The 20,217-nt window shown below is 38.3% G+C and overlaps 1 protein-coding gene across 9 annotated transcripts in view; it reads right to left on the bottom strand.

Annotated features, from left to right (window-relative positions):
• Positions 1–20,217, bottom strand: part of UTRN (utrophin) — a 550,217-nt gene that overhangs the window by 123,891 nt on the left and 406,109 nt on the right. For all 9 annotated transcript variants that reach the window (XM_024747877.1, XM_024747875.1, XM_024747874.1 and 6 more), the window contains one exon: positions 13,563–13,719. In XM_024747877.1, the coding sequence (XP_024603645.1) occupies positions 13,563–13,719 (157 nt within the window). The remainder of the gene's footprint in view (positions 1–13,562; positions 13,720–20,217) is intronic.

The raw sequence follows: 20,217 nt of genomic DNA, 5'->3' as shown, positions 1-20,217 counted from the left end.
ACTATGTTCATATTGTGTGAAACAAGAATTTCGCCTTTGGGATTATGTCCTAAGAAAGTGATCCAAAAAGAGCTACAAACACAAAAGTTTTCATTATAACATTACTTATGATTAAAAAAATGAAAGCAACTTAAACATCTAACACCTGGAAAATATTTAGGTTCACTACAATACAGTTACACTAGGGATCATTAAATAACCTTGAAAAATTATTGTGAAAATGACTGCATAGCAACATGAAGAAATAGATATGACATGTATCTAAGTGGAAAAGACAGGAAAAAAACTATGTACCCTATTAAAACTGTGTGAAAGGTGAATATGCAAAAAGAAAATAACCCAAAATGAAAATGGATGTTTTAGAGTGGTAAAATTATGGCTAATATTTTGCTCTTTATTTTATAAAATCTGTAATAAATTATGTTCACAATTAAAAATTATGCTTTTAAGAAAAGAATGCCAAATGGAATCAAGTTCTTTTATAATTGAACAAATTACTACTTTTAAAGAACAGCATTATTAAGAATTACAAATGTGTTTTAGAAGCATACTTTTTATAACAATCATAAAACTTTTGCATTATGTTTTACTTCAATGACCTCTCTGAAGTTAGATTTACTTATAAATGTAATACATGACAACGTAGTTACTAAATGAGAGACTCCATATGTTTAAGTCACTCCCTATGTTTGTTAGGGATCTTAACTCATCTAGCTTTTAAGGTGTCAAATTTAGACACAAGAGGGAATCTCAAACACTGGGAGAATCTGGTGATACTCAGCACAAGAGGGTAAAATAATAAGCTATATTTTAAAACCTACCTCAACAATAAAAAATATGCCAATTCTTTTCCCCCTTAAAAAAATCCTTCCAACTCTAGTTTTGAATAATTTAGGCAGTATTAAGACAGGAAAAAGGTAACCTCTTGGGTAACCTCTTACCTGACTACAATATTAAGGCATAAAGTATAATGGTGTTGATAAGTTTTCTTACAACTTCAAGTACGTTATTTCTAGCCCTTGGGGAAAGATTGTTGCTTACATTTCTGCCAGCTATTATCTTTATTAAAGATTCAGCTATTTAAAAGTAGAAATATTTTCAAAATGTAATATGTTTTCGTACAAATAAAAAAGGATTATAGAGAGACAAAGAGGAAAAAGGAACATTCATACCAAAGGACCTGTTATCTCTGGGTATATTTCATTCACTCAATGTTCAACAAATATTAACTGAGCATCTAGAATGCCAGAAGTAGACAAAGATACGATAGAAAATAATTATCTTAGATGATGATAAATGCTATGGAAGAAAGAGAACAGCAGAAGAAAATAAGAGAGCTTAGGAGTACTGGGATGGGAATTACAATTCAAGTAGAGAAGTCTAGGTAGGCTTCACTAGGAATGTATCGCAGAGCAAACATTTGAAAGCAATGGATAGTTATCCATGTGGATACCAGGGAAAGAGCATTCCAGGCACAGAAGACAGCATGGTACTGTGACTGAAGGCACAGTGTGGCTGAAACCAGCATATAAGAGAGAAAACAGTAAGAATAAGATGAGCAAGGTGTCAGTGGGAGGTAGGTCAGATGATGTAGGTTTTGCAGACCGTTGTGAGAACTGTAACCTTTATTCTGAATTACACAGGAAGTCAGTACAGACTTCTGATTTATCTGAATAGGAACACTCTGGCTGTTGTGCCGAGAATAACAGAGATGTAATTGTAGCTCTGAACATCTGGTAAGAGGTAGACAGATTCAAATTCTATGTTCTCAATGTAGAACCAACAAGATTTCCTAACAGACTGAATACGTAAGAAAGACAAGAGTGAAGGTGATTATTTTTTACCTAGCAATAATAGGATTCTATCAGTTGAAATGAGAGAGACTGCGGAGAACAAGTTTTGAGGGGCAGGTTCAAGAATTTAGTTCAGACATTTACTAAGCTGGAGATTCCTAGGTGGAGATGGTATGTAAACATATAAATTTGGGAGTGACCGACATTTAGATGACATGTAAAACTCATCAGGAGGTCAGATGAGTTCAGGAAGGAGTAAGTACAATATAGAGAATTTGGCATGGCCTGACCCCTGAGGCATCCCAATTTCAGGAGGCTGAGGAAAGAAGGAGGAACTAACAAAGGAAACCGAGAAGGAGCTACCAGTGAGGTGAGAAGAAAATTGGGATGGAGCAGTATCCCAGAAGTCAGGTAAAGAGACAGAGCAGAAGTACACTTAGTGAGTCAACAGGAAAGGGAGGACAAATAATGGTCACAACTCAGCCAACATCAACAAACAGAGACATGACAAGTTACAATGAGGGACATATAACTCAGAGTGGGGACTCAGGACAGCTTACTTACTTGAGGAGAAAAGAGATGCTTGCAGTAAGTTTTAAGGGGCTTTTGCTATTGTAAAAGTGTTGCTTTATGTATGTCAAAACATATATTAATGTTTTTCTTTTTGATGCAAGCAGCTCTGGCTATATAATTTGCAGAACGCTGTGCAAAGTGAAATTGCAGGGCCCCTTGTCCAAATATTACTAAGAATTTCAAGATGGCGGCAGTAGAGCATTAAATCAAGTGCAGGGCCCTTCAAAGAACAGAACCTTGTGTGATCGTGACTGCATGGGACGCACACCCATTATGCAAGGCATCTGAAATGTAACAAATAGGTATTGCTGGTACGGCAGGATTTCTTAGCTTCTGGTTTCAAAAAGGCACTTATCTGATTATTGGAGAATGCAAGCAGAAAAAAAAAATGATACAAACATAAGGAGAATATGTCAGAATGTAATTTACTTTTTTTCCCAACTTGCCTGTAAGGCTAAATCAGCATATACAGATCTGAAGTCATTATAGTATGACAGCAAAAAAGGGCAGCAGAGTCGTTAAGTTTGATAGCACTAATAAAGCTACATGAAAAAAAGGAAAGAAAACAGGCTTACTTTTCATTGGTATGCAGACAAAATTTTTAAAATCTCCATAGTGTTTTAAAAGTTTTGGTTAATGCCCCTGAATGAACATTTAATATATAAATTCATTTTGGTTCCACCCCATTGACATAAAAAATGATGCCTGAATCAGAATACTAAGTATGAATGCTAAAACTAAGATAGGAATCCTCTAGCTTCTCACAGTAATAAAATGGTATTCTTCCCTACACTTTAAAAAATATGTGCACACATAAATGTATTCCTTCACCTAGCAAATATATTCAGTGTTTACTATCATCAGGCACTGTATTAGCTCCTGAACTTGTATTTTCTTTCTCTTTCAGCCTTGTTCTACATATAAACAAAGAGGGAGGGAAGAAACATCTCTTGCTCTACTGCATACTCCAAGTCACGCCATGGCTAATTTGGAGTATTTTCCCTCCAGGAGTTTTTTTTTTTGCGGTACGCGGGCCTCTCACTGTTGTGGCCTCTCCCGTTGCGGAGCACAGGCTCCGGACGCGAAGGCTCAGCGGCCATGGCTCACGGGCCCAGCCACTCTGCGGCATGTGGGATCTTCCCGGACCGGGGCACGAACCCGTGTTCCCTGCATCGGCAGGCGGACTCTCAACCACTGCACCACCAGGGAAGCCCCCTCCAGGAGTTTCGATAACACTCTTTAGTCAATTCGTATTCCAAGGTCTCTTCTCAGCTAGAAGGCTACATACTTGCACTATGGAGCTTTCCCAACCTTCCCAAGTACAAACAATCAGGATTTATCTGTGTCTCCCTGGCTGTGTGTTCATACTCACTTTACAGTGCTTTTGATATCTACTTTAGTCACTTGTTCTCGAGCCTGTCTCTGCCATTAGATGGTGAAATCTGTGACAACAAAAACAATCTTAGGAACTGATGTATGCTCAGCCCCTAGCAAAGTATGTAGCAAACATCAGGTGTAACTCAAAAGTTTCCTGAATGAATAAATAAACTGTTAGATAAATGAAACTGTCTCTGGGCTAAATATGTCCAGAGGCAGTTCATTAGCAAGGGGCTGTATTGCTTGGTTTTACAGACCTCTACTTGCCTACATCTGTTGTCTACTCTTTAATTTCACCCCTAGGGACCGACAATTATTAGGATGCCTTGCCTCTCCCTCTAAACTCAGATATTCTATGACCCTTTGGGGTGAGGTTCCAGTTACCCACATCAGGCTTGGGAGACAAATGCAGTTAACTGAATGAGGTGTGGCAGGTAGGTGCAGGCTCACATAGAGAACTGCTGCTTCAGGTCTTCACACAGACTTTGCTAACAGACCTTAGGGGGCTGTGCTTTTAGTAAGAAGGCAGTCAACATAGGTGGCAGAGGCTGAAGGGGAACTTGGGAAATAATTTAATCAATTTTAGAAGAAGGCCAATTTTTCATTAGGTAATTTCATAACACAGCAAGAAACTGAAATTTCAGGTTTGCAGACAGAGTGTCAGATTACTTTAGTAGGGAGAAAAACCACACACACACACACACACACACACACACACAGAGAAATTAAATTTAACGGTGGAATGTTGCTGTTTTAAAGACAATGTTATTCTAATGAGTAAGCTTGCAAATGTATCTTGGCAATTCAGTTTAAGGCCCAAATGTCCTGATTCTTATATAATGAGGTTTGAATATAGGAATTAAATTGGGTTAAATTTAAAGCAAAGGACAGAACAGCCCTGAAGGAATGGAAAAGCCCCTAAGATATTGTACCTGAATCATACACTTTCAATTATTCTTGGTGATTTCCTTTTCTAAAGTCAAACATGTATTATACAGCAGAAAGGGTGTTAGAGCTCTGATAACTGCTCCTACCTAAGTTAATAGGTACATTGTTATGAAAATGAAGTGCAAATTGAATAGCAAAAACTGAATCTGCAATTTTATCCAATCTACAAGTATCTGACAAGTAAATTCATAACATTACAAATGAACACTACATGAATTATAGGTGCTTTCTAAGTCATCGTTGATAGAATGATAATCTCACACTTTTGAAAGTGAAGCTACATATAAGTGACCTCACTTTCCAAAACACTTTTTAAATGATACTACAAATTTAAGTCATTAAGTGGGAAAATTCAGCTATCAATTTATTCTAGAAGTCATTAGAAATATTATATATTTTAAAGTAGTAATTTATTTTGACATTTGACGGGATGAAATTTGTACCTACATGAGAAAAAAAAAATATGATTGTGTTGTTTACCAAACAGATACCTATAAAGTTTGGAAGGTGATTCCTGTTTAATTTAACAGGTTGACCCTAGATTGTAATGGGGGGCTAGTTTTGCTGGACAGTAAATAGCAGATATTAATATGGTTTTGTTTAATTAAAACAACCCATATAGCCTAGACAGTTTTAAACAAAACAAAAATGATCAAAACTGTCAAGACAAATTCTCAGCAATTATGTGAGATGAGATTAGCCACCACTTACTGAGTATTTACTGTGGACCAGGTCTCACGCCAAACAACCATCAAGGCACTTTGACTTATGATTATGATTATGATTTAACAAGTCTGCCTATGTGATGGGTTGTTAAAACATTGAACAAAGTATTCATTATGGTTGTTGCTGAAAATCTATTAATGTTCTGAGTCACTGGTTTAAACATCCAAGAAAGCAGAGGTATTTAATTAAGGGTCCAAAATATATTGATGTTTCATAATATCAGTTCCTGGAACATTTACATAACAGAAGGGAAAGATGCCAATCCGTGAGTCACCCGCTTCACTGTATAAGATGGATTTTTGAGCTGAGCCTTTGCTGTGGGGCTTTCTGCTTGCTCATTGCCTAGGACTGCTACATTTTTCAAGAAGCATCAACCCTACTAACTACTTAGCTTTTCTGATTTGTTTCTGGTCTATGGAATGTTTGTTGTATTTTGGAGCCCAATTTTGCCATGCTTGATTTTCTGTTTTTTACATTTTATCTATAATTATTAGGTGTCTGAGCGGATGAGGTGCTTTGAAGTATGACCTTACAGTACCTTTGACCTTGAAGTCTCAGAGCCATCACGTAAACACTTAAATGTATAATATTCCTTCTAGATACAGTCACAAGCATAGAGCGTTTAGGTATAGGAATGACTAAAATATGTCACTGGAGTAGAGGCTGTGCCTTATTGCCCTCTGTATATTCAGCATCAATGCAACATACACATCATTCCGTGAATAGTGGGGGTGGATGGATGGATGGATGATGAAGTGACTTGCACTGCCATTATCAAAGAAAGGTTATGAAAAGTGTCATTAAATCACTGATGTACATATAAAGGACTAGAGTATAGAAATATATGTGGGACTCAGAAAACTTTGAGAATATATGAGTTCCCATAAACCAACCCCTTTGTATCTGAGGTGACTGAACACCGATATCTGAGATACCAGAGTCTCTTAACCATCTGTAGATGGTGCAAGCAGACTGGATCCAGGGTAAAGAGATGCAAATGTAAGATAATGTATACTATTTGTGTTCTTTTACTTATAAACACTCAAATATTGCCTTTCAAGGTAATTAGATTCATGGTTAAACATATATAATTTGCCTATTAGCCATTAATAAGTTAACTAAAGGCAGTGCATGCAGAAGTGTCTCATGGGTTTGGCCTTTCCATGATAAGCTGTTTTCTTTTATTAAGAACAAGAAATAAATCACCTTCCAGTCTCTAGGCTCATATCTTATCCCATATAAATTCTCAAAAATATTGTTGCTTCTATGGCTTCATCCAATTATTTGAGGAGTCTAAGTTTTTTTAAGGCACCAATAGGCTAACAACAAGTATATGTTATGATGTCAAAACTTATAGTGCCCAAACATAGTGAATCTAAGGAAAAATATAAAATGCAGACACAGAGCAACTAAAATTTAAAATATACTATAAAATAAGTCCTAGTTTAAAGAATAACCCCAAACAGCTATTGCTTATTGAACACTTACTATTTGTACTCTGCTAAGTGGTTTATACATAGTGATCAGAAACAGGATAGCAGAGATTGGAGAATATGCCCCAACGCCTAGTTTATAGGGCTAGTGTGTGGAGGGGGGGTGGGAATTGAAATCAGATCTACCTAAGCCCATGTGCTAGGTTCAATCACTCTGTACAGACAGGGCCAACATAAGGTGCCTAGAATAGAGAATAACACACCACTATCCAAGTGAGAAGAGCCAAAGAAAAGTTTTCAGTGAACTTGAAAACAAACACTGCTGAGGATATGCGTTAAGTAGTCAGATGTCTACTTATAATTATTTTCTTCAAATTCTTCATATGATTCCTTGACATCAGATTTTGACATCACTGGAAGCAACTTTTGAGTCGCCTAACAGTTTTCCAGCATGTAGTAACCCCACATCCACCTAAGGTTCTGAGACATAGACTTGTTTTTTAGTTTGTATGTAACAACATCACTGAAAATTTTAATGTAAAACTTAAGTGTTAATTAAGTGTAACATCAGCACAGGTGGTTTTCAGATGTATCTGGTAGATGTGTATTTGTCTTGTCCATAGCAGAAGAACATATGGTATCTCTTCCTAAATTGATCTTTACAAGACTTGTGTACAACGATATTCAAGACTTGCATTTATGTGATCATATCTCCTAGAATAATTAACAAATCAGAGTTAAACTTGTTTGCCTCGTATTTAAAAAGAAATCCATCTAGTAATCTCAAGATATTCTAATTGAGCTTGGAGAGATTATGTCAAATTAATTCAACTTCCCTAAATAGTAGTGTGTGGTTCAAAATAAAGTAAGTCAGACAGCCACCTGTAAAATGAGAGAATGAGTTTGAAATCAAATACAAGGTCCCCTCTTTCTATGGGAAAATTTTAGAGAACAAAATATCTTGCCTAATATCAGTATCAAACCACTTAAGGGTTGATTTTGATTGTTCTAACTACGTATATACTTTGAAGTCATAAGGCAAGCGTTCTTTGAAGTTAAAAAGATTTTTAAAAATTTATTATGACAGAAACTTAAATACCAAGAGGTCAGAAAAAAATTACAAAGTTTGTAATAAAAGAAAAAATGAAAAGAAAAAGACTAAATGCTACATTTAATGCTAAACGTATCTGTGAAAAAATTAGTTTAAAAATTATTTTTAGTTTAAAAATTATTTTGTGTTCTGTTTAAAGCTACAACATAATGTTATAATTGAAGAGAATTCTACAATCCCTTAAGGAAAAAAGATTGGTAATAAATGTGCACACGAACTGAAAACATGCCTGAATTATAACCAAGGGACCAAAGCAGGGGATTAGAGAAATGGGTGGTTAGGCAGACAAACAGAGATTTGGGACAGCAATGTGCAGTTCACAGCTCAGCCACAAACCTTGTTGGCAATGATTTCTCATAGCACAGAGAAGACATAGGAACTGTAAGTTTGAGAGCTACAAACATAGGCTCTCCCTGACTGGAAGCTCCATGCGGACAGGGACTGTGTCTGTTTTCTGTACCTGTGTCCTTCTGGTGTCTTCGAAACTGCCAGACACACTAAGTAAATGATAAGTATTTGCTGGAAGTGAAGGAAGGAGGAAGGAAAACTCAGATATCATTAAATCATAAGCCTCTCATTTGCTTCCACTATAAATAAGGGGATTGGACTGAATTATTTCTTGGGTTCCTTTCAATCCTAATAATTGACAATTCTAAGTTGTACACACTCATTTGCACACACACAGACACACATAAGATTTTCCCTGATAAAAAAAATCAGAAGACCAGGGGAAAAGGTATCTCTAAGGACATGGGCAAGAAAAATCTTGCCTGAAACATAGAGCTACCACATGTACACCCAAATGGATTTTGATTTTAAGAAGAGGATAAATTAGAGAATTAGGTTAGAACATAAGCAAGGCTGAGGTTCCACTACAGTTAGACTATACAATGCCTATAGCTGGCAAAGTTCAGTAAGAAAGGTAAACTACTACAGGTAGGTGTCACATCTTTAAATATTACCCTGATTGTACTAACTATAGTGATTTGCCCTCCTTGTAATAATTTATAGCAATTAGAAACATTACTCTTGGCAGTTGGGAAAGAAGGTTACTTATGACAGAATGTGACTGTATTTGGAGATAGGGTTTTTCAAGAGGTAATCAAGTTAAAAGGAGGACATTCATTAGGGTGGGCCCTAATCCGATATGACTGGGGTCCTAATAAAAAGAGGGTATTTTGAGCAGTTTTAAGACTTCACCATGTGAAGACTCAGGGAGAAGACGGCCATCTACAAGCCAAGGAGAGGGCCCTTATAGGAAACCAACTCTGCTTACATCTTGATTTCACACTTCTAGCCTCCAGAATTATGAGAAAATAAATTTCTGTTGTTTGAACCACCTGTTTATGAGCTTTATTATGGTGGCCTTAGGAAACTAACACACGTCTCCACAAACTTACTCTGAACACTATTCCATAATTTATATCTCCTAGCATCTTAGCCTGCTTAGTTCTCAGAGTTAAATATGAAGCTTTTGACAAACAATAATATATAATATTAAGAACACTTATAGTTTTGGATCATTGATAAATTGGAAGGCAGACTATGATAAAATATGTTCTAGAATCTAGAATCAACACAAACCTCTACAAAGGACTATTTCCAGTGAGGATATAACAGTGAGTGAGAACACATACTCAGAAAATCTGGGCTATTCATATAAATCATCTAATACATAACTCAGAAAGTTAAAGAAGTACAGACTGTTAAATGGAAACTCTTGACTTACTGATAAGAAAAATCCCTCAGCAGTAGTCTGGATCATGCACAGTGTGCTAAATGATAGCTATTGTGATAAAGAAGTAACCTGAGAAAGTCTAGAACGAGGCACCAAGAAATCTGGAAAGCAGGGACGATCTACATCCAACTTACACTACTCCCCTCCTCCATCCCCAACCAAGGGGATCTTGAGTAGTTTTAAGACTCAAAGGATTAATGGAATATGAAAACATCATCTTTATGTTAGAATTCTAAACTATATCACCATTACCCTTCCTTCTTTCATCATCATTTTGACATCTGGCTCTCTCTCATGGTCATGGTGATTTTACTATCCACACAGACAATCCTTCCACTACCCAGCCTCTCAGCTCCTCAACCTGCTCTCCTCTAAGACCTTATTCTCCACCCAACTCGCACAGCTCATTTTAGCAAAAAGACACTGGATGTTGTCATAAACCATAAATGCACCCCTCCATAAATTCGACTTCAGCGTCCCTTCTCTGACCACCACCTGTTTTCTTTATAGAACGTGCTGCCAGTTTCCCAATTTGAACGATTCTTCAGCGCCCCAAAGCACTGACTTTGAACACTGCTTCACTGCCCCTCACATCTCCCATATCCTCACATCTCCCCTTAGCCAGCCTCAATCCCATGAGCACCCATTATACAACTCCCTTGTATTTCTGTAACTCCCTGGCCCCTCTCTCACTCCATCACATTTGCTTGTTCCAGTTCAGCTCTCCAATTAATTCCTCACCTTCACTGGAGCAACTAAACAGGGATGAAGAAAAACATTCACACTGGCTGTTCTCACCTTAAGTTCATGAGCACTGACTCCAGGTCGGCCTGTTATGCTGCCCTGCGGTCTTGGTATATTTCCTAGCTTATTGATGCACCCACTTTTACACTACATTTTCTACCTCCCCTCTCCTCAGATGTCCACATCTTCTTGCCTCTTCTTATATTCAGTTGTTGACCTTCTATCTTATTTCACTGAGAAAACAGAGACAATAGAAAGAGAACATCTATATGTTCCCACACCCACATGTACCAATCTACCTTCATCTGTACCCATATATTCCACATTTCTTCCTGTTAGACTGGATGAGCTCTTCTACCTAATACAAATGGTTCCACTTGTGCACTAGATCCCACCCTATCACTGTTCCTATGTGGTACCCTCCCTCCTGCGTCACTGATTCTTCCTGCTTTACAGGATCATTCCCATCATCGTAGAAACATGTTGAATTATTCTCCATCTTTACAAAACCATTACTTGACCTCATGTTCTCCCTCCAGATACTGTTTCATTTCTTTGTTTCCTTTGTTGTAAAAATCCTTGAAAGGGCTCTCTATACTTCTTCTGCTCATATTCTTTCTTGAATCTACACCAATCAGGTTTCCAACTTCACCACACCATTGAAATGACTCTTGTCAAGGTCAACAAGACTGTCTACAGATGGTCACTTTTCTGTTCTCATCTTATTCTGCCTCTCAGCAATCTTTGATCCCCGTGATTACACCCTCCTTTATGAAACACTTTCTGCCTCTGGTGTCCTAGACTCTGTTCTCTCTTGACTCTTCTACCCTCTGGCTCTGCCTTCTCAGTCTCCTCATCTTCCCAACCTTTAAAGGCAGGGTGTCTCAGGGCTCATGTCTTGGGATTCTTGACTCCCTGGATCATCTCATCCAATTCCACGGCTAATATATATGCTGATAATTTTGATTTGTTGACCTTTCCCTCAACATCAGACTTGTATATCTAACTGCCTAATAAGCATCTTAAGCTTAAAATGTCAAAAATCAAACTCTTAAATTTCCTCCCCAGACTGCTCATCCAGCAGTTTCCCACATCTCTCTGAATGATACTTCCATTCTTCCATTTGCTTTGTCCAAAAATCTTTGACTCCTGACACTACATCTCTTCTCTTTTTCTCCCAGCCCATGCATCTAATCCATAAGCAAATCCTGTTGTTATTTCCAAATATATTCAGGAACCAGTTAATTCTTACTATCTCCACTGGGATATCCTTGTCCAAGTCATTGCCATCCCCCACTTGGATTACTGAAATACATTCCTGAACTCCTGAACTTCAGGTCTCTATTTGAAAATCACCCCACTTACGGCACTGTCCTAAGCTTCTCCACATAAAATAACACTTCTGCTGCCTATACTATCCCCTCCTGCTCTCTCTCCTTGACCTCGCTTTACTTTTTTCATGGCACTTACTATACCATGGGACATATTATATATTTATTGCTTATTGGTCTGATGTCTGTATCGCTCAGAACCAGGCAAGAACTTATGTTCATTTGTTGATCCACCAGTGCCTAGAATAGTGCCTGATGCTTATTAGGCACTCAGATACTTGCTGAATGAACGAACTGACATTATCATCAGCATCATTATCAATATTATGTTTATTATCTAACTGCCTGGGTCCAGAGGGTTGAAGCAGAGCAACTGCACCCTAAGACAGAACAAAACACAATCTAAAACAGGGTAACCTTGGTGGGAGCAGGAGTTAGAACATGGCCAGCACATACTGGAAATGTCGACGCGCACTTCACTTGTTAAAGCTAGAAGTGGACAATCATTTCCTACCTCAAGACTTCAGTTTTAATCAAAATGGTAGCATATGGTCACAAGCACATTTTATTCCTTAACAAAGCACTTCTATTAGAAGAGCTTTGTATTATTCTACTTCATCACTAATACCTGAATCCTCAAAAAGGGTATATAATAATTAATAGAAGGGAAAACTGAAAAAAGGAGAAATTGATTTTCTTAAATCAGTAATTTTAAATCTTCTATCATCATTATTATTTTTTGCATATTACATACCAACAGTGTCTTCCTTTTTTATTTTAATCTTAGAGCTATTTCTCTATCATATTCTTTTTTCAAGTACAAAGAGAAAATTTACCCAAATGGTAACTTGAATAACCTGGTCACAAGCCTTAAAAATAAGATAAATTTCAAGGTCTTATCATTCTGTATTGAAGGAACTTATAATATAGAGGGTGTCTTCTTTAGAAGAAGCATGTGTTAGCATTTGTCATTTTTTAAATGAGAACAGAGTTCTAACAACACATTAAAATGTACAGATTTAGAATAAGAACTTGCGTTGCATGTGAAGAGGAAAAAATATAACAAAATAAGGTGATATACGAGAAAATGGGTATGAAGATATATTATATAAATGAATGCAAAGTTAATGAGGCAAAGAATTTAAATAATACAAGGTTATAAGAATTAACATGTCAGTTGATAACTTCAGTATATCTGCTTTTCAGAGTAAAAGTACAAATTTGCATAGAGATAGATATTTGAGCAGAATAAAAATGTGACAAAAAAGGGTCTAAGTTCAGACAAAAACCCCCCAAAACCCATAGAATGATCTTAAATACAACGGTCTTCATTTGCTTTCAGGTTAATATCTATTCTATTTTCTTACTACTACAAGTCCTTATTTTTTCTACTTTCATTTAATAAAACAAGATAGTATATAATTCTTTATGACTCTATAACTTCTGAATTTAAGATTAACTTACAGTAAAATTTCTCCCAATATATTATTTTAAAATCTATTAGAAATAGATAAATTTCATGATCAGCTAAAAGCAATATAGTGCTTTAGATACCTGCAACGTTTGAAAAAACCTTCAGTTAAATATGAAGAGAAAACTTAATTTGAAAAAAAAGGGAGTGATGCACGCAATTTGAATAAAATGCCTAAATACTGATAATTAGGAACAGAGGAGGAAAAAAACCTGTCATAATTGGTTCCACTCACATATTTATTTTATTTTGAGTACTTACTTCACCAAAATCAAAATGAATGAAAAAAAGGAACCCACCGTATGTGATCAACTTACTTTACAATGATCATACTGGAGCTGTAAGGCTGGGACATCCCCTCCAATAGGCATTTGTTTTCTAAGCTCTTCATCTTTCATATTCAGCCATTTGATCAGTTCTTCTAAAGACGTCAGCAACCTGTTCCACTTCTCAGCACTGGCCTCCAAATGAGCCCTGTGAAAAGATAATGCTGACCACATTTAGACATTTGAAACGGATCCAAAAAATTATGTACCTTCCTTTAGCCTAATAATCATGTACAACCAACTAACGCTCACGTCTAAGAAGGAGGCTGAAACTTTGTAAAAAGAATATATACTTCCTGTAAGAAACAGTTATTTCGAATAAGCTAGAATATTAAGGATATGTTGGTAATATCTGTCAAAAGTTAAAACATACACCTCCACACCACAAAGGCATCAATGAGGCTCTCAGGAAGAATGTCCATGATATAATGTAAAATTATTTAAGCAAGTTTCAGTAGTTTATGTATAGTATATATGCACATTCAAATGTAACTTTTTTCTCATTTCATCTACATATACAAAGAGACGGATAGAGAGAAGAAATCATATGCATATAAAATTTTTAGAAAGATACATACCAGACGCAGTCACTACTGAGAACACCACAAACGCTTAATTTTTATATATTTTTGTACTAATTGAGTATATGCAACAGGCTCGTATGATTTTTCTTTCCAAAAAAGCTAATTTGAGGGGGGAAAATTACTAATGACTTGATTTCTCTTGTATTCAAATAAATTACTGAAAGCAGAACATCACCAACATTTATCTCAAAAAGTTGAAAAACAATAAAGGATTACTTGGACAGAACACTATTTGGCTTATGGCTGACTGATGTCCAGTGACAAATGTTATGAATAGAAAACAACTGAGCAGAAATCACTGCAGTACTTTATACTCTGATTCAAATATGAGGTCTTTGTTTCAATAATAATTTCTGTTTTTAGCACAGAAAAGTGTCTTCAGGTTCTTAAATTATGAACTTCATAATTAGGGAACTATGTTTAGGAAAAATATTTTTTATGTGATGAAGGCTTCAATAAGAATAAAGCCTTTGAAAATAGAAAAGTAAATAAGAGACAAATTTGCTAGTTGCTCCTGCTAGATCCTTGGAGAAAGCCCAAAGCCTTGGAGAAAGCCCTGCCTCAAGCCCACACCACATGAGTTGGATTTAAAAAGATAAGTAAGTCAAAAACAACTCGAGAGACTCAAGGAATCAGTGTTTCCTCAATCTTGCATCACCCCAGTGGACAGACCATAAATGTGGACTTACATGCTAAACTGCATGAAATGGAATTGTCTTGACTGTCCATGACCTTTCAGAATGAAAGGGGCAAGGCTGATGGAGACAGACATAAGCCTTGTTACACAACAGCTTCCAAAGACTAAAGATTTATGATAGCAAAAGATGACTCATTTGGGGCAACCCCAGGTACAAGAAATCTCTGTTGACCATGTTTCACATCCTCTCATACCACAACGTTCACCTTAACATTGGCTTATGATCCCCACTTCCACAAAATTGCTCCTTTACTGAGTGATATGAAACAAATCAACCAAGCACAGCAACTACTGCCCCTCAGACCTATCAGTAATTTCCTTTTTGGACATCTAACCTACTTGAATCTTTGTCTCAAAGCTAATAGCTCTGCTATAGTTCATTCAAACAAATATTTCCCCATTGATCACATTAGGTGGTATTCCCAGCAGTGAATATTCAACAATATCATAAGTCTTGTTTAAAAGTTCATAATGTTTCCCAGAAGAACAACTATGTATCTCTGATCTTTAGTTCATCTCTAATTCCTAAAACAATGACCATAGTCTATCAGCCAATATTCCTGGCTAAAAGAAAAAAATGGGAGTTCTGCATATCTCTAAAATACCATGTGGGCTTCCCTGGTGGCGCGATAGTTGAGAGCCCGCCTGCCGATGCAGGGGTTACAGGTTCGTGCCCTGGTTCGGGAAGATCCCACATGCCGCGGAGCGGCTGGACCCGTGAGCCATGGCCGCTGAGCCTGAGCGTCCGGAGCCTGTGCTCCACAACAGGAGAGGCCACAACAGTGAGAGGCCCGCGTACCGCAAATAAAAAAAGTTAGGAGTACAGGGGCTTTCCTGGTGGAGCGAGCAGTGGTTGAGAGTCCGCCTGCCGATGCAGGGGACACGGGCTCATGCCCCGGTCCAGGAAGATCCCACATGCCGCGGAGCGGCTGGGCCCGTGAGCCTCGGCCGCTGAGCCTGCGCGTCCGGAGCCTATGCTCCACAACGGGAGAAGCCACAACAGTGAGAGGCCCGCGTACCACAAGAAAAGAAAAGAAAAAAAAAAAGGAGTACAGAAAAAAGTTTGAGGTATCATAATTATAATTTGAAATTCTATTTTATTCTCTTGTACTTACAGTCTTTTCTGTTCATTCTACAGGTGCTATGATTAACCTCACATGACAAATGCTTTAATGAGATCCTGATTCTGTTTGAGGGCCAGCTTTTCTGTGTTCATACTGATTAATTTTAGGCCAAATATGTCCCTGATAAACAAACTTTTACTTGGCAAAGAACAGAACTAAATAATTTCAAGTATATTAACTGAAAATTCTCTCTTCCAGTTACAAAGCATTTTGTCCTCAGTATATTTGACTGAGTTGGTGCAATTTCTTTCCAGTATTTTTAAATCCAAAAAATAAATACTGGACTTCCCAGGTGGCGCAGTGGTTAAGAATCCACCTGCCAATGCAGGGGACATGGGTTCGACCCCTGGTCTGGGAAGATCCCGCATGCCGTGCAGCAACTAAGCCTGTGCACCACAACTACTGAGCCTGCGGTCTAGAGCCCGCGAGCACAACTACTGAGCCCGTGCGCCACAACTACTGAAGCCTGCAACCCCAGAGCCTGTGCTCTGCAACAAGAGAAGCCACCACAATGAAAAGCCTGCACACCGCAATGAAGAGTAGACCCCACTCGCCACAACTAGAGAAAAGTACACGCGCAGCCACAAAGATCCAACGCAGCCAATAAATAAATAAATAAAATTTTTAAAAATAATGAATATTGATAAATAACAGCTAGAAATCAGAAGTCTTTAGTCAATCAAGAAGTGCTTGAGTGTTGGGAGAAGCCACAACAGTGAGAGGCCCGCGTACCACAAGAAAAGAAAAGAAAAAAAAAAAGGAGTACAGAAAAAAGTTTGAGGTATCATAATTATAATTTGAAATTCTATTTTATTCTCTTGTACTTACAGTCTTTTCTGTTCATTCTACAGGTGCTATGATTAACCTCACATGACAAATGCTTTAATGAGATCCTGATTCTGTTTGAGGGCCAGCTTTTCTGTGTTCATACTGATTAATTTTAGGCCAAATATGTCCCTGATAAACAAACTTTTACTTGGCAAAGAACAGAACTAAATAATTTCAAGTATATTAACTGAAAATTCTCTCTTCCAGTTACAAAGCATTTTGTCCTCAGTATATTTGACTGAGTTGGTGCAATTTCTTTCCAGTATTTTTAAATCCAAAAAATAAATACTGGACTTCCCAGGTGGCGCAGTGGTTAAGAATCCACCTGCCAATGCAGGGGACATGGGTTCGACCCCTGGTCTGGGAAGATCCCGCATGCCGTGCAGCAACTAAGCCTGTGCACCACAACTACTGAGCCTGCGGTCTAGAGCCCGCGAGCACAACTACTGAGCCCGTGCGCCACAACTACTGAAGCCTGCAACCCCAGAGCCTGTGCTCTGCAACAAGAGAAGCCACCACAATGAAAAGCCTGCACACCGCAATGAAGAGTAGACCCCACTCGCCACAACTAGAGAAAAGTACACGCGCAGCCACAAAGATCCAACGCAGCCAATAAATAAATAAATAAAATTTTTAAAAATAATGAATATTGATAAATAACAGCTAGAAATCAGAAGTCTTTAGTCAATCAAGAAGTGCTTGAGTGTCTTTGTGTGCAAAACACTTATGCACACACCCTGACCTCTTATTTCAGATTATTTGATCCTGCATCTTCAATGTCTATAGTTTAACTCTTAATGAATAACCAAACCAGACATTACATTCCTATGACATCTATTTACACACTCATTGTACTGAAGAACATGATAATGTCTTTTCCAATGCAGTTTACTTTTTGACTGCACAGAAATAATGAAATTGATCATTGAAATCTATGGCATTCAGCATTGAAGAACTATTTATAAAGATGAAGGCAATACTCTTTTCAGCGAGATACTAAAGGGACTTCGAAATAAAAAAGATAACATTGGTCTATGTGCTTCTCCATATCTTTCTTTTTCCATAGTAAAAAGCAAACTGATGTGACAGAATCTCTGCTGGGAAAATCTGTTCTGGTTATTCTCCAACAGATTATAAATATGTGTTTGGTGGATTACTACCATATGCCCAAATAAAAGCATGCTTCTGTAGTAGCCTTCAGTGTCCTAGTTTCCATTTAATTCTTTCATCTTTCAAGATGAAAGCCTTTTCTTGGGCACTGGGTTGAATGCTTTGCAAAAAGAAACCTTACATTTGTGTCTGGTATAGTTGTACTTTTTCAGTTTTACTTGAAACATTCTGAGGCTTATATTTCCCCAAGATTACAGTTAAGCAGTCATCAATCATGCTTTCAGAATCTTCACTTAAAACGTTTCTTTATCTAACACATATCTGTGGGCACTCGCATTTTGGATAAGAGACTTTATTATCCTGTCATCTGCTTCAGTTCATTCTTTGGGTACCTGACATGTGCAAAGCAATAGATACTTTCATTGCATGTATTAGCAACTCAGGGTGATGTCTACTTCAGAAAATGCTTCACACAAGTTAATTCTTTTTAGATTGAGTCATCTATTTTACAACTCTCTAAACATTTTTAAATGACCAGTTATTTTTAAAACTATAATATGAAAACTTTTTGAACATAAACATCCATAAAAACGGCACCTCATCATTTAAATATTGTAGAAAAGGAACTATGGAGAAAACTATGTATTAATATTAATATATATTTTAAATCACCAAAAGCCTCTACCTTTCATGTTTCTTCAAAGAAGTTTTTATCCCTTCTCCCAAAGTACAGATACAAAAAAAAAGAGCAGATCAATCTAGCCCGACTTCCGGGAAGATGGCGGAAGAGTAAGACGCGGAGATCACCTTACTCCCCAAGAATACAACAGAAATACATCTACACGTGGAACAACTCCTACAGAGCACCTACTGAATGCTGGCAGAAGACCTCAGACCTCCCAAAAGGCAAGAAACCCCCCACGTACCCGGTTAGGGCAAAAGAAAAAAATAAACAGAGACAAAAGGATACGGGTCCTGCACCAGCGGGAGGGAGCTGTGAAGGAGGAAAAGTGTCCACACACTAGGAAGCTCCTCCGTCGCATTTTGGATAAGAGACTTTATTATCCTGTCATCTGCTTCAGTTCATTCTTTGGGTACCTGACATGTGCAAAGCAATAGATACTTTCATTGCATGTATTAGCAACTCAGGGTGATGTCTACTTCAGAAAATGCTTCACACAAGTTAATTCTTTTTAGATTGAGTCATCTATTTTACAACTCTCTAAACATTTTTAAATGACCAGTTATTTTTAAAACTATAATATGAAAACTTTTTGAACATAAACATCCATAAAAACGGCACCTCATCATTTAAATATTGTAGAAAAGGAACTATGGAGAAAACTATGTATTAATATTAATATATATTTTAAATCACCAAAAGCCTCTACCTTTCATGTTTCTTCAAAGAAGTTTTTATCCCTTCTCCCAAAGTACAGATACAAAAAAAAAGAGCAGATCAATCTAGCCCGACTTCCGGGAAGATGGCGGAAGAGTAAGACGCGGAGATCACCTTACTCCCCAAGAATACAACAGAAATACATCTACACGTGGAACAACTCCTACAGAGCACCTACTGAATGCTGGCAGAAGACCTCAGACCTCCCAAAAGGCAAGAAACCCCCCACGTACCCGGTTAGGGCAAAAGAAAAAAATAAACAGAGACAAAAGGATACGGGTCCTGCACCAGCGGGAGGGAGCTGTGAAGGAGGAAAAGTGTCCACACACTAGGAAGCTCCTCCGCGGGCGGAGACTGCGGGTGGCGGAGTGGGGGAGCTTTGGAGCCGCAGAGAAGAGCACAGAAACAGGGGTGTGGAGGGCAAAGCGGAGAGATTCCAGCGCAGAGGATCAGGGCCGACCGGCACTCACCAGCCGAGTGGCTTGTCTGCTCACCCGCCAGGGCGGGCGGGGGCTGGGAGCTGAGGCCCGGGCTTCGGTCGGAGCACCGGGAGAGGACTGGGGCTGGCGGCGTGAACACAGCCTGCAGGGCGTTAGTGCGCCGCGGCTAGCCGGGAGGGAGGCCGGGGAAAACTCTGGACCTGCCGAAGAGGCAAGAGACTTTTTCTTCCCTCTTTATTTCCTGGTGCGCGAGGAGAGGAGATTGAGAACGCTGCTTGGGGGAGCTCCAGAGACGGGCGCAAGCCGCGGCTAAAAGTGTGCACCCCAGAGACGGACATGGGATGCTAGGGCCGCTGCTGCCGCCACCGGGAAGCCTGTGTGCGAACACAGGTCACTATCCACACCCCCCTTCCGGGGAGCCTGTGCAGCACGCCATGGCCGGGGTCCCGGGATCCAGGGACAAC

Source organism: Neophocaena asiaeorientalis, unplaced genomic scaffold, assembly GCF_003031525.2.
Source record: "Neophocaena asiaeorientalis asiaeorientalis breed wild unplaced genomic scaffold, Neophocaena_asiaeorientalis_V1.1 scaffold123, whole genome shotgun sequence".
In the NCBI taxonomy this organism is placed as follows: Eukaryota; Metazoa; Chordata; class Mammalia; order Artiodactyla; family Phocoenidae; genus Neophocaena; species Neophocaena asiaeorientalis.
Note: the sequence above shows the minus strand (reverse complement) of the source record. Positions and strands in the feature narration are given on the sequence as shown.